Source organism: Pieris napi, chromosome 11, assembly GCF_905475465.1.
Source record: "Pieris napi chromosome 11, ilPieNapi1.2, whole genome shotgun sequence".
NCBI classification, from domain to species: domain Eukaryota; kingdom Metazoa; phylum Arthropoda; class Insecta; order Lepidoptera; family Pieridae; genus Pieris; species Pieris napi.
The window spans coordinates 8,021,213-8,037,190 of NC_062244.1; the positions used below are offsets into that span (position 1 = coordinate 8,021,213).

Below are 15,978 nucleotides of genomic sequence, written 5' to 3' on the forward strand. Positions count from 1 at the left end.
CCGTGTTTAGCGGTTCAAACTTTTCCTACCATAATCATAATACTTATGCTTAGTACATTTCTCTAAATGTCGGAAAAGATTATCATAATAATGAAATTGTATTGCTTTTCTAAGACATGACAGTAAGGGAAATTATCTAATTTTGTATTCACATGAGCTCGTTCATCCTATTGTAGACATGAAACAATGCTACTATAATAAAATTTGCATAGCAGTAAAAATAAAACAACAGCAATCGGTTTTGTTCTGATCTAATTTGGATAAGCCTATGCGAGCATTTTTACAGTTTCAATTTTGTTTTATACTGAAAGCCTATCGTCGCCTATTTTTAAAAAGCGGGACCGGTGTCCCTTAACATACGTCAACAATACATATGTATTATGTATATAGATGATGGGTACATTACCTTATCTATGACTCACCGGCGCCTCGCTGTCTACCCAATGTCTGATCGTTCCGCCACTATATTAACTCTTCGATAATAACTCGACAATGAGATTATCAAACGACCTGACTTAAGTGTTCTGCATTTAATACGAGATATTCTTATCTGAAGTCTATACAGGTTAATATTCGTGTCATTAAAAACACATAGACTATTTAGTTACGCAAGAACTAACTTGTCTTTTCACTATTTTAAAACACGCGAGGAAAAGGTCTCTTTATATTCATTTTCTTGGTCAACTGTTTACATATTGCTAGTAGCACTCGAGCCGTGACACCCAGTGTAGACGAGAAAACTGGTAAGTTTCGCCATTTATAGAACTAAACGCTCAATGTTAAGATTAATAGACGATCGCGTAACAGTAACGTAACAGTCAAATCGACCCACATAAAAGCTGCAATACCACTTTCGTCGCAAATCTCGGCCTCGGTCAATGTGTATGTCGTATGCACTTATACGGTCGCGGTAAAGTGCAGAGAATTCGCAGGCTAGCGGTGCATGCGGCTCACGTTCCAGATGAAAACGAAAGTGATCCGGTGCGTCTCCCTCGATTGATGCAGGCTTAGCCGAGCCTCGTTAACTGTATTATTCAAATCGTGAGTGTAGATCGATCACACGCTCAAACATTGCTTGCACTCTCGGATACAATTTAATTCAAGTGCCTCCCTCGGTATTTTGCATCACAATATTCCAGTTGTTTCGGCGTTGAATTTTTTGAGTTGCCAAATCAAACATACAAATTGGTTCGTATTTTTATTATTACTCTTCAAATATTGACGGCGTTCGTCTATTTTCACCTGCTGACCGATAAAAATAGTATGACCTTGATACAATTATAACAATTAATGTTATCTACAAAAGCGGTATCGTTTATCTCATATTTATGCATTAAATACACACTGCCACAGAAAAAACAATACAAAACATAAAATTTTATCGTCACAGCTGTTTCTATTGCGTGGATTTATCTTGTTACTTACTGTTTTGGCTTTATATTTTAAGCATAAATATAAAATACAAAATATACGAATCTTGACTCTACGTCAACTCTACGGACTTTATGTGTATTGACAGAAATAACATGCAACAGCTATTACCATTACGTATATTGATAGTAAACCAAGTCGAACCTTTGACATGTCATTCTATCTACTCAGTATTGCAGTCACTTAATGAATTAAATTAATTTTCCAGGTACGCAGAACGTCAGTATGCCACCGCGACCGTCATCGTCACTGTCGGACGGCGGCGGCCCGCCAGTGCGAGCCGGGGCCCCGGCGGCCGGCCCGCCTCCTTCTGGCGCTCCGCCGCCCGGGGCCATGCTCCCGCAGTCCTACCACTATAAGCCCGCGCCGTACCCGCCCCAGCCCTACGGATATCCGCCGCCGCGTAACCATCCCTATCCATATGGCGGGTACCGACCTACGCCGCCACCGCATCCTTCACAACACTATCCACCGCTTAAGGTAATATTATATACAACATTCCAAATCTCGTGACTCAAGTACTAGTAAAAATTGTCTGCCCCATGTCAATTGAAATTCTTGAAGAAAGGCGTAGTGAAATTTATTAAAAGAAAGAAAAAAAACATTTATTCAGCCACATAACATAACACTTTATTTCTTAGCTATAAAGTACTAACAACTATTTAACATTTATATGTATTTAATATGATTTTTATAACCACGCGTACAGAAACTTTTGCCCTTAATGTCTCATTTTACAATATCTAGCTATCCTTAACTATTATTTTTACTCAACTTTGTTTTTTTAAGTAGTAGTTAGTAATACAATATGTTTCCAGGGCGGTGTGGGCCGCCACATGGGTCCGCCAGGTGAATCAATGGGACCGCCAAATGCGCCAGGAGAGGCTCACGATAATGGTCCGGCGCCTCCGGCAACGGCCCTTGTCACGACCGGACCTGATGGAGCTCCCTTGGACGAAGGTAGCCAGCAAAGCACGCTTAGTAATGCATCAGCAGGTACATTATTTCGTTTCTTTATACTAACTAACCATTATTATTTTCAGTTATTTCGTACAATAATTGTGATCTATGGGGTTTAACTTAAAATCAAAGTTTTTTTTTAAATTCAAATCTTCATAGAAAACTGTTCTTAATTAAGTTTTACTAGTAATAAAAATTAGATTAAATGTTCAAATCTACCCTTTCCAGCATCAGGCGAAGAGCCATGCGGCACCGGCAAGGGCTCTCGCAAGGACTATGGCAGTGCGGCGCCTTCGCCCTCTCCGGGAGGTGGCTCACATTCCTCCGCCCACGATGACTACGAGACTTCGCCGTCGCCTTGGCCAAGACCACCCTCTAGTCCCGTGAGTGTAATACCTACAAGACCACAAAAAACCCTTAAATCCTAAAAAATACATCAAATAATAAATATTACAGCTCTGTATATAGCGTTAATTGTACCAGAAATGTTACAAATAAATATTCATCAAGACATTGCCTTCCATTAGAAACAAGAATATAAGTATATTTATATTACATTGAAAATTATTAATACTCTTACAAATCATAAAACAAGGACACCGATATAACACTCATCCTATATACAGAGTTAGCCTACAAACATGCAATTAATCTGAATTACCTAAGTTAATATATTACGTTAGCAACGTGTTTATATTATACAATTCATTCAACAACTTACAACACAGTCATTGATACAATACACGTTTTATACTGTATAGATATGTATGTGTTAATTTATTGAGACACATTCTAATCCACAATGTAAAAGTTTACTTCCACGGTGTACTTAGGTTAATCAATAGCTATGGTGTAACCTACGTATAACAATACTATAGAAATGTAATTTCTAAAATGACATTTCAGCACGGATAGCATTTAAAGGGGCTTGCAATTGTCTGATTAATTCAATAAATGATTATTAAAGTTCTATGAAACCCCTTCAGTTTCAAAGATTATTGGCTTACAGTTTATTTCTTAGAAACATACTATATTTTTCAAATAGTAACTAATATAACATAAAAAGAATGAAGTATTCAATATCTATTTGGAACTTACAAGCCCGGTCATACTGTAGTCATTAATAGTATCTGAAAAGCATTATTATTTGATTTATAACCTTTTGTTTCGAAGTATTCAGGCTTGACCACAATCGAAATTAAGTTTCTATTGTATTGTTACTCGAAGGATGTAACTAAATAATTATAACTAATCTAGCACATTGTTTATAGTTTGCACCTGTAGCACAATTTTAAAATACTCTTTAACTAAAAATTAGCTAGTTAGGTATATAAAATGGAGATGGTAAGCATTGCATTGTCGTATCTTTCAGGTGTTTAACAGTCACATACCTCCGGAGTCCTACAGATCAAAGGTTTATATCAAGTTAAAAATCACTAAGCATGAGTAGTGCTCGATATTTTATCTCTTTTGCAGGATTTGGTTGGTGTAATGTTGATTGTATTGAAAATATAACAACGCAAAATATTGCTTGCCATAATTTCAGCATTTGAATAACGAAGCATGGCTAATGCAAATGCTATGCTCTATATTATATTTATGACGAAATCTATGCTCTAGTTTTCAACAAATTTAATAACACAAAAACTTTTTATATTACATATATAGAAATGTATTTAGGTCTTGATATTATATTGACTGACTTACGAAATTATGTATATCTTTTGACAGTTTCATTACTTTTAGTTAAAATAATATGTATAATCAACTTATTACACCAAACACCTTAGTATTATTCCTTTGGTAATAAAAAAAATTCGTTATTAGTGCCTCAATGCAAGGTTGTATGTTTAGTTGCCATGCATTTTTGAATTCCTTCAAAGAGTTTCGAATTTTAGAATGCTTTCTGCTACCTTTGTCTAATTGGTGTTGGCTCGAGAAACTGGCTTATGTTGTATGTAATAACTATATTTTGCCGGTGAGTTTTATTTAACGACAGTCTTAGGGTAAGATTCAGGAGTCGAGACTTAACCCTAAGTATAACTCTCGTATGTCAAAAACGTTGCATTTTGACATAAGGGAGTCTATAGTTCGCGCTGAGTCTGTACGCTGAATCTTGCGGTTAGAGATTCGATCTGTTTCAAAACGAACAAAATGCTTTAGAAAAGCCCTTCAATGCTACATTATGCTTATTTTATTTTAATTTAAAGTAGCATGTTAAAGAGCAGTTGATATCGAAAATATGTTCACTAAATCATTAATTTTATCACTCGGATGCATTCTCGGATTCCGAATACCTTTACTAAGGCGCACGTTTACCAACAACAATTAGTTCTTGAACGATGGCTTAAACCGGGATTCTATGTCCAAAATACAAGTCCTAATTACTACAAAAGTTGTACAAGGGACCAAACTTTTCTACAGAAAATAATATTTCTCTCGAAGAGAATGGCTGTCAAAAAACCTTTTTGCCAGCCAGGATTGTCCTCTAGTATTTAGGACTAGGATTTTGGTAGTGGTACCCTGGCATTAGTCTCGTAATTGTTAAAGGAAAAAATATACCACATCTATTGACAAAAAGTGCATATTTTCGATATGCTGCGACCGTGCAGTAGTTACGGGGTATATGATGTCGTGTGTTGCGCCAGAAGTCGGACTCGCTGGTCAAGCTTTACGAGATGGACGACGCCCCCGAGAGGCGGAGCTGGGTCGAGAGGCTACTCGCCTTCATGGAGGAACGCCGGACGCCCATACCCGCCTGTCCGACCATTTCCAAGCAGCCCTTGGATCTCTACAGGCTCTATCTACTTGTGCGCGACCGGGGAGGATTTGTTGAGGTGAGTTTCCAATGCAATATAATTATTAATTAATTTATTTCGCACCTAGGACCTACAAGTAAGCCATAAAGGTATGAAGGTATATACAATTTAAGTGGGAATTACTTAGATGTATAAGGGAGCGTTCAAGTATTACGTAACGCAATTTTTGGAGATTATTGACACACCCCCCCCCCATGTATCTCGCCGTAACGTTTTTCAGTACCCTAGTACAGTACTGTACTCAAGTATAGTAAAACGTTTCGTGACCACCTTGTGTCTCTTTAGTTACTATTATGGGGTGTAAGTCGAAAATATTATTAACAATAACGCGTAATTCAATCCCCGCCCCGCATCGTAACGTTTTACACAGGTTAGCTTAACTGAAAGTAGTACTACTACTAGATGGTTCTCGAATGTTTCGAAACTATCCTTAAAAGTGTCGACTAACTCCTACTAAATGAACCAAAGTTGACTAAAAACAAGCGTTTTTGTTCTGATTCTCATTCTATATTTATAATAATAAAAGGTAATTTATGTTTTAAAAAACGATCCCTAACTAATATACTTAGCGATTTAATGTGGATGCGTGTGCAGCTTTATGTGAATAGCCATAAACTTTGAGGCTTTAACGACACTTAATAAATTTTTATCATTACGGGCCAGGCATTACAGTGTATTTTAAATAAACATTAGTGTTGCCAGGGCGGTACGAACGGAGGTGTTTTCATTATTATTAAAATTAATGGTGAGATTTCTAGTCATTAACAATAGAAATTATTGCTGTTGTTTTATTCTTAATTTTCTCATTGAGTCTTTGTGTAATGAACACTGCATTTGCAGTATACTAGTGATGGCTGTTTCTGAATATGTCTCACATACAATCGTTGCTTCGTTATTGTTAATTTAAAATTATAGTGAAGGTAATTGTGCCTTTTCAATAATTAGCACACGCAATTTATTAAATATTTTATTAAAATAACTTTTCATATCACTATTCCCTTTGTCATCAAAATTTCAATTCAGTCTATATATGTTATTTTTTCATGCATTTATTTTGCCTTTTCTAATATATAAATTTCTCGTGTCACAGTTTTCGTTGCCATACTCCTCCGAAACGGCTTGACCGATTTTGATGAAATTTTTTGTGCTTATCCGGTATCTATGAGAATCGGCCAACATCTATTTTTCATCCCCTTAAATGTTAGGGGTAGTCCACCCCTAAATTTTTATTTTAATTTTTAGATATTTTTTTCTGTTTTTATTTTTTTATGATACAGCATTACAAAATACATACAACCCCTAACTTTCACTCCTCTACGATCAACCCCTATTTTTTATTATAAATGATATACATGGCAAAACGACGTTTGCCCGGTCAGCTAGTATACTTATAAAATTATTAAATATTCCCAATAATCCTTGTCAGTAACCTTGTAAATACTATGTTATGTCGACTCCCATAGTTAATAATATATTATCAAGAGCTATCCTTATATTTCCTTTATTGTACATTTATATTCAAGTGATTCTATCAATTTCAGGTGACGAAAAACAAAACGTGGAAAGACATAGCGGGTTTACTCGGTATTGGGGCGTCTTCGTCCGCCGCGTACACTCTACGGAAGCACTACACAAAGAATCTGTTAGCTTACGAATGTCATTTTGATCGGGGTGGGATAGACCCGCAACCCATCATTAACCAGGTCGAAGCCTCCACTAAGAAGAAGAGCGGGAAGAACAACAACGCTGCTAATGCAGGTAAGGGTAAGATACTTGACAATTCTTTGAATGTTTTGTGAGTAGTGGTAGCTTAATATTGTTGAGCATATAGCGGCATGTTTTATTTGGCTTCCCAATATTTTAGGATTATTTTATATACATTAAACTAAATAATTGCTTACTCTATATATCTATACTTATTTATTTTATAGAAACAGAAAGGTTTTTTAAAAAAATGGTATATTTGTATGTTATTTATGGAACGTAAGCGTAGAATGTAGTGACTTAGATATATATTTAACTTGCATGTTATTTATCAAATCTGTGTTTAAAGTGGTAAAATGATCGTAAAACTTGGCCCCGAATTCGATTTCCAGCGAAACAATTGTTTGTGGTTAGGACAGGGCAACTATCTTGTCTAAAAATGATCAGTAAAATTCGAATTAGAAATGTGTGTATGTACCTGACCTTTAACCTAGGCCCGCCAGCTACGAGACTTAACATTAATTATTTTTGTTCGTTTTTTATTCAATTAATAAAATCAATCTCCGCTGTGTACATAGAGTTGATTGAATTTTACGAACTATACTTATTTGTGTAGTCGCAGTGAAATTATTTGATTTCCGTCTACTAGTAACTAATAAGTTTGTATGTTATAGCAGGAAGTTCGAACAACGCTGAACAATTTGCGGGAAGCGGCGCTGGCGGAGCACCTATTGACGCCTACCAGCCTCACTACGCGCCGTATCCGCCTCAACCCGCTCAGCAAGGTATAACACACGATCTATACACATACACACATTCAACACACGGATAAACACACACAACTTCATCATCTTGTACTTCGAAAAGCTTATTTGCGATATATCGTAAAAATTTGCTAATATATATTTTCGTGTTCTTATTAAAAAATTATAAAAAAATACTATATATAATTTTAAACCGAGATTGACCTAAATATCATTAATCATATTTTCAATATATTAATAATCGCAATTGATCGTTTCGAGTGGACAGTACAACTCATATATCAACAAAGTATTGCTTTCCAAAACATTATTTAAATAAGAGTGTTGACACAATTATATTGAAATTTACACAAAAAAATGTAAAGGCATTGCTAATTAAACGTTTCAAGTTAATTGGCTTGAATTCGGAAGGTTAGATTGTAAATATTTACCATATAGAAGTACGATACTGCTGTAAATGTGCATAATAGATAGTCACTAGGAACACACAGATTTAAGCTTGTTCTATTTTTTTAGCTTTTAAGATTTTACACTCACGTCGAGAGACAAAAGCGAGACAGTATAAATAGTGCCATTGACATAAAAATATAAAAGTTTTCCATAGCCTCAAGTACGAGCTTGTTTCGTAGTGTTGTTACTTATAAGTAAACTAAAATATCTCCTTATATAAAATATAAAGAGTAAAAAATCTTCAAAGGTTCTATTTATACAATATTTCGAATATATAAAAAGATGATTTTCTCTCGCATGGAAGTCATTGAAACATAGTCTAAACAAGTGATGTATATGTATCAAAAATGCTGACATCATTTGTACATATTATATAGTTGTAATATAGCTTATACTAACATAACAAAGCACAAGAATTCACCTATCTATGGATTTAATATCTAACAATTTCTTTTGATCCATACCAAAACTATGCAAATTTAGATGGCACTTTAATTTTAGAATACTTTTGCTGCGAGTTCCATATCATTTGCTTGAATGCCTTATTAATGTAAATATTACCCCTGTGCCAAAAGTATTCTATAACGCATAATAAAGTTTCCATTAGGGAGATAGTACGCAGATAGTATTCCTAAACGTATTGTCATCGTTTTATTATGAACTCAAGTTCAAAACATCAAATTTTGAAAATGTTGGTCACCTGAGTGCTTAAGTTTAATATTTTCGGTTTTATAAAATAATATACAAAAGTTCATAGTTCCTTTCAAATTCAAACAAATCTTGAGTGAATTCGTTTGACTTACGTTTTGGAAAAGCATAGTATGGTACCGGGTGGTATAGCGTGGTGTGGTTGTAGGCGGCGGGGCGGGCGGGGACATCGCCGCGTCCAACCCGTTCGACGAGCCGCCCGGCCCGCGGAGACCGCCAGGTACATGCGTTAACACTTCACATGCACACGTTTCCGACCTTTACCCTTTACCCCACAAGAACGACTTAAATACATGACGCTTGGATTAGCTATTTGTTACGACAAGATGGAAGCTTTGAGACCAAAAATGCCTATATCCCCAGACTAATAAACAAAAAAACATGACCAAATGCTGTATATAGGAGAATGCTATGAGGAGGTTATTAAAAAAAATAACTGCTAAGCTATGCATAGACTATACAAATCCGTAATTTAATGTATTAAGGACATTTAATACAGATTATTAAAAAATATTTTTTTATCTCACTTATGTCTAGATAATGTTGTAGATTTAAAATTAATAATTGAACAAAGGATTGGTCTGAAACGCGTGCATAGTGCAAACTAAAAGCTATATTTGTACAGTTGCTGTAATAAAAATAAATTGCTTTGTAATGATTCACCAAGATCTGTGTTTCTTAAGGTCTCATCTCTGCTCTGTTTGTGATTCTTGACACTTACCACTCTAACGCCTGTATTCCATAAAAATCTTGACAACAAAATCTGCATTGTCTTTTCTCCAACTAACTCAAGCAACCTTTTGGAATACGGGTCAAAGAAGAATGTTTCACTTGCTCTTAACAGTCTTAACTTACAAAAACACATCGAAGTTTTGTCATTTAAATATCATATCATTGAACGTGTGAACTTGATAGTGCTTTATAGTTTTTGTTGCTTAGTATAAAGTAGAATGTTTGTGTTTTACTTACATGTGTAATTTTGGTATTATTGCGTTTGATATATTGTTTATTGTATTTCAGGTTACCAACAAGGATATGGTTATGAATATGGGTCCCCGTATCCGGGTAATCGGCCTGTTTACCCGCCATATGGCCCCGAAGGGGATCGGTATGTTTATGATTATTATATTGTAGACTTACTGAGGATAATATTTATGATAATGAAGAAAATTTGACAGAGATATTATTATTTAACTCTAAGCAGTATAATTAGGCAAATTTATTTTTTAAGAGAAAATGCCTTTTTAATTCAGTCGTAAGTAGTTATCGCGTATTATCTAAGTGAAAATACATCACTTAAGAGTAAATTAAATAAAGTACCACGTGACAAATATACAATTGCAGGGGTTACAGTCCTGGTGAATACGGCCGATATGGCGGTTACGGCGGGCCGTATCGTGCAGGAGCACCTGCTCCGGGCCCTGGCGCGACCCCCGGAGCCCCGGCGCCACCGTCCCCGGCCGGGGCCCCTCCTGCGCAGCCCTACCCGGACTATTACCGCCAGCCGCACCCGCATCAACCACCACACCCCCCTCCACATCCGCCACACCCGCCACATTCGCCTCAACAACCGCATGAGGTACGTTTTTATTTTAAGTTTTATTAAGAACAAAAATAATTTTAAGAAACTTAAATATCTGTATTTTATACAAAGATAAAAACGTGACGTTCTCTATGAGTAAATCTTTTGAAAGGTAAAAAGTTATATGAAATAAGGAATGGTAAGAATGTATAATTGTTTCAATTTCATACAGGAAACAATCTACTACTTATATATAAATCAAAGATTTTTATTAAGTTTCTTGTTATGTTGGTAATATTTGACTGTAGCACACTCCATATTAAGTACTGGTGACATAAAAAGTCCTGAGGCACTTGAAATTATTATATTGTTTCTTCAACACAACAAAGATACACATCAAAGCATAAATTATATGTGTTATTACTTGAGTCTTATTTGGAGCATGTTCATTTGTAGTTTCGGTAAACGTAAGTTACTGCTTATACATATTATGTTGATGTTAATATTATTTTTATCACTTTTCGATTTATCCATTTTATAATAGATAAAAAATTTGGTCAGTACTGTTAGCAACAACATAAATTAATATTTTTTGGATGATTACTGAGATACTTAATGCGAGGTTACAGTGAAAATTTAGTTTATTTCATTTTTATGATGTCCTGTTATGTATTAATTTTGCTTGTGAATGGAGATCACAATAACTAGTAATTTTAGAAACATTACGCGTAACAAATATACGCAAATATATTAAACGTCACCTACATTCACAACGTATTTGAGCGTGTGCTTGCACGCATTATGTGCACGTGTACGCGTACGCCGACTGATGCATTGGCGGTGTGTAGATTGCGTCGTGCGGCGGGCTGATGGGCTCGCAGCTCGCGAGGCAACTGGTGGCGCCGCTGCCCCCCGCCTCCAGACCATACGTACGGAACCACCGTTTGTACCACGCACTCCACACCGCTTCCCACCATTGGCGATACACTTTCCCACCTCGGGGCACTGTCGCGGATGTTGCTCGGCCACCTCGTAATTGATACCAGCGGAAATATATCTTGTTCGATCGTTCATTACTAAACAGGTTTTCGGTGTGCAAATGCCAAGTATAGGCTGGTGGTGAACTTATTAAAAAAAAAAAAGTTTTGGCATAAATTTTGTAAATAAAGTAAATGGTAAAATATGTATGTTGAGCATATCAGTTACGTTGTGACGAGACAAGGTCTATGCAAATTCAATTCCTCTGGTTTGTCAAAGTGATTGACGCACCAAAGTTTTGGACATTGCAGCGAACCGGGCGGGACGTCGACTTCATACGTGGTTTTGGCTTCATTTAATTTCTCCGATAATACCACTCGCTTAACGAAATTCTCAAGCTATTCACTTTCAGTTTTCGTTAACAAGTTGGCTTGCGGTGTGAATAATTGGCTTTTCAACCGCGACGGTCGGTCGCTAACACGATCGCACATGCCGAAACCGACATTTTTCAAAATTTAACCCAACAAAGTGGAAGATAAGGTTTAGAGTGTGTGGTGGTGGCTTCACATCATGAACGGAATAATTTCACTTAATCATTTGCATGCTTTCACAGGATCATGTAAGCGAGCGAAGCTTTGTAATATCGCTGTTCTAGGGATTGTTCCTATGATCCACTCTTAGAATGCGGATCTTTCATCGTTTATATTTTGTATGTGGGTTCACGGCTAGTGTAAAAATTGTTTCTTATCATAGTGTCGTATTTTTTTAGCTATCGAAAGTTTCTAGAAAAATCGACAATATGTTTTGTATCATTGTCAATAATCATAAATTTCATTTTACTACCATTTGTGTGAAATTCTGAAAATAAAATATTGTGTAATAAAGATTACTAAAAACTGCATAATGTTTTCGGCATTTCAACACCCATCACTAATCCATGGAATGGGATGATACAAACTATAATTCAAAATGTATTAATTATATCTATAACTACAGCAATACGGCGGCAAGGGCGCACCCCCCGTTCCTAATGCTGGTCCACCCGGCGTGGCGGGAGCACCTCGGCGGCATCCAGACTTCGCGAAGGAGCCCTACAATTCGAGTGCCCCACCCGGGGCGCCGCCGAGCCCCGCGGGGCCTCGATTTGGCGGCGGTTGGGGTCCCGGGTTTCAGCGTGCCGCATCACCTGGCTGGCGACCGCCCCACCACGCCCCCCTACCCCACCATCAACAACCAGGATGGCCTCCACAGCCTCATCAGCCGCATCAACCCTACCATCCACCGGTATGTACACAAAATCAAACTAATATCTACTAATAATACCTGAGTGGTATTGGGCTACCTCGTCACTACCGCTTACGCTTATTCCTGCTGAAAATTTCACTCACATTGATTAAATTTAATGGATAAGATCTAGTTTTGCTAGTTGTGACTAACGAATTAAAACTGTCAATACTTGCACTGTTTGTGGTAATCCACCTTTAATTCGTGCGAATTTGGTTTAACCAATAAAATTCATTCTAATTTCATTGTCCCGACACAAATTCACAAATATTCCGGACACTGATTGTACGTCGAGCTTAGTATGAGAACCATGTTTCAAATTTTCTTTATTGAATTCCGTCTTTGCTTCGTAATCTTCTCCTGGCTCATTCGTGTTAGCACACGAGTAGTTTGTGGTTCTCATACGGACGGTGTTGTTGTAGGCGGCGGGCGGACCGGCGTGGGGCGGGCCGCGGCCGCCGCAGGATCTCACGCCCGCCGCGCCTTCGCCCGTGAGTCATGCACTAATGCACCTTGCACTTTACATACATTTCACTATAACCATTATATTTCTTATATTCTTCATATAGTTTTACGTATGTCAAACCACAATATTGCTAGCGAACTTTATTCATCTAACCAATAACATTGTCTTGGACATTGTATGTATTCTACAATTATTAAATTTTTGAGCCTGTTTCGAAACACAGTTGAATAATAAAGCAATATGTTTTCAGGGAGCGACATCTGGTGTCGGCCAAATTAAACGAGAATTGACTTTCCCTCCGGAGTGTGTGGAAGCGACGGTGCCCGCGCCTGAGAAAAGACGCAGACTGACAAAGGGTGACGTCGCCCCGGTGGACGCGTGGCGAATCATGATGGCGCTCAAATCTGGTCTCCTCGCGGAGACCTGCTGGGCGCTAGACATCCTCAATATTCTACTGTTTGACGACACCTGCATCGGGTTCTTCGGTCTCCAGCATCTGCCCGGTTTGCTCGATTTGCTGCTGGAGCACTTCCAGCGGAGTCTCGCCGACGTGTTCGACGCGCCCGCCGCGGCTCCGGAGCCCTGGTACGCGCCGCCGGCGGTCAAAGAATCTGTTGCGCCGCCACCCCGACGCATCGAGCCCCCCGACCCCGCAGACCGTATTAAGGTTACCACGGGCGAGAACTACACGCTGCAGTCGCGTCGTCGCGTGCCCGTCACCTTCGTCACTAAGCTGGACGACGACGCGCTCTTTGCGCCCGAGGATCCCGAAACCAACCGAGACGTCGAGGACGTGATAGAGCCTTGGCAAACCGACACGGTCAATAGATTCGACCACGTGATGCCCTGCTTCCGTGCCGAGTTCGTCCATCTGCCGTTTGCCCGGGTTCTGCCAGGAGAGCGAGCACCCTCGCCGCCCGCGCCTCCGGCTTCGCCTCACTCGGACGGACCCAGCGATACGCTCGCCCTTCCCGATACGGCCGACCCGCCCCCCTCCGAACCCCCGTCCACGGCCACGGACGAAGGTGACAACTTGGAGGCGGAACCGATGGACATAGAACCGGAAAGAAAACCGGCGTTGCAAATTCGGGATTCCGCCGGAGTGCTCAAAAGACGACGTTTGGAGGACTACGAGGACGAATGCTACACGCGCGATGAACCTAGCCTTAATCTTATCAACGAAACGCGGGACGCCCTCGCCAAGCGGTGTATAGCGTTATCCAACATTCTCCGCGGGCTGACCTTCGTGCCCGGCAACGAGGCGGAATTCTCGAGGTCGAGCGCTTTCTTAGCTCTCGCTGGAAAGCTCCTGCTGCTACACCACGAACACGCGCCTCGGGCGGCCCGAGCCAAGGCCTACGAGCGTGCCGCCAGAGACGAGGTGGACGCGGACGCGTGCTGCTCCAGCCTGAAGGGCGAGAGCGAGTGGTGGTGGGACACGTTGGCGCAACTGCGGGAGGACGCGCTGGTCTGCTGCGCCAACATCGCCGGCAGCGTGGAGCTGTCCGGTCAATCGGAAGCCGTGGCGAGGCCGCTTCTGGACGGCCTCCTACACTGGAGCGTGTGTCCCGCGGCCGTCGCCGGCGACGCCCCGCCGACGGCCTCCCCGGCGTCGCCCTTGTCTCCTAGAAGATTAGCCCTAGAGGCGCTTTGTAAATTGTGCGTGACGGATGCTAACGTGGATCTCGTCCTGGCGACGCCCCCGCGAGGGCGTATCGCCGCGTTGTGTGCGGGCCTGGCGCGGGACCTGTGCCGGCCCGAGCGGCCCGTGGTGCGCGAGTTCGCGGTGAATCTGCTGCATTACTTGGCGGGGGCGGGCGGCGCCGCGGCCCGCGAGGTGGCTACGCACGCGCCCGCCGTGGCGCAGCTGGTCGCCTTTATCGAGAGGGCGGAGCAGACGGCTCTCGGCGTCGCTAACCAACACGGCGTGGCGGCGCTCCGAGACAACCCCGACGCCATGGGGACGTCCCTGGACATGTTGAGGCGAGCGGCCGCCACGCTGCTGCGTCTGGCGGAGCACCCCGAGAACAGGCCGCTGATCCGCCGCCACGAGAGGAGACTGCTGTCGCTGGTGATGAGCCAGATCTTAGACCAGAAGGTCGCGCACGAGCTGGCCGGGGTGCTGTACCACTGCAGCCAACAAAAGTGTGACGAACCGCAGGAAGAGTGAGTGAACAGTGCCGTGAGTGAGAGGCGAGCGGCGGCGGGCGGCGGCGTACCGATGGGTACGTGTACATATAGCGATAGCGCCCCGCCCGCCCCGCGCGCCGAGCGTGTACAATCTGAATTTCGTTATTTATGTCCACGATGATTTATTTACAAGAATGTCAATGTGCTATAATCGATTTCTATTGTTCGATTGAAAAACAGATGTATTATAACTCGTAATTTTGATTTTTATAATAAAATGGGACTTGAATCTGTTGATTGGTTTTATGATGGAGATTTTATACCGAATACCTCTAGAGTAGGTTTGGAGCGAGGAGCTTATGTGGGCGATAAGTTTTAGTTAAGTTTAATGTGAATTATTACAATAATCTATAATATATTGAAATTGAATCTGATTTTATTTTCTTTTCGAATTGGCTCTTGATTCCATACAACACCTAGTATTCAAATATTACGCATTATTTCTTTAAAAAATGCATAAAACACATGCTTTTACTTTGTCATCTATTCAAATATTTCAACGACATCTATAACAATTGGCATTTGGAGACATTTTTTAATATAAGATTTCTGGTTTAACAATAAATTTTACACATCCATACTGTAACAGGTATCACTTGAAGTTGTATTCACTTATTGTATACCATTGTTTTAACATTAAATTATAATCTATATTAATCTTGGTAGAACTTTAGTAATGACTGCATAGAAATCTGGCAGTTA

The 15,978-nt window shown here is 40.1% G+C and overlaps 1 protein-coding gene across 15 annotated transcripts in view; it reads left to right on the top strand.

The window, feature by feature from the left end:
* The window catches only part of LOC125053497 (trithorax group protein osa), a 71,597-nt gene extending 55,947 nt beyond the window's left edge, over window positions 1-15,650 (top strand). For 2 of the 15 annotated variants that reach the window (XM_047654844.1, XM_047654852.1), the window contains 13 exons: window positions 1,640-1,911; window positions 2,250-2,427; window positions 2,620-2,774; window positions 3,764-3,805; window positions 5,040-5,228; window positions 6,752-6,974; window positions 7,589-7,699; window positions 8,985-9,056; window positions 9,857-9,944; window positions 10,181-10,415; window positions 11,207-11,287; window positions 12,333-12,620; window positions 13,337-15,650. In XM_047654844.1, coding sequence (XP_047510800.1) covers window positions 1,640-1,911; window positions 2,250-2,427; window positions 2,620-2,774; window positions 3,764-3,805; window positions 5,040-5,228; window positions 6,752-6,974; window positions 7,589-7,699; window positions 8,985-9,056; window positions 9,857-9,944; window positions 10,181-10,415; window positions 11,207-11,287; window positions 12,333-12,620; window positions 13,337-15,256 — 3,854 coding nt within the window. In that variant the 3' untranslated portion in view covers window positions 15,257-15,650. The remainder of the gene's footprint in view (window positions 1-1,639; window positions 1,912-2,249; window positions 2,428-2,619; window positions 2,775-3,763; window positions 3,806-5,039; window positions 5,229-6,751; window positions 6,975-7,588; window positions 7,700-8,984; window positions 9,057-9,856; window positions 9,945-10,180; window positions 10,416-11,206; window positions 11,288-12,332; window positions 12,621-13,336) is intronic. The other 13 variants (XM_047654849.1, XM_047654846.1, XM_047654847.1 and 10 more) reach the window with 13 other exon arrangements.
* The last annotated feature ends 328 nt before the right edge of the window (window positions 15,651-15,978 follow it).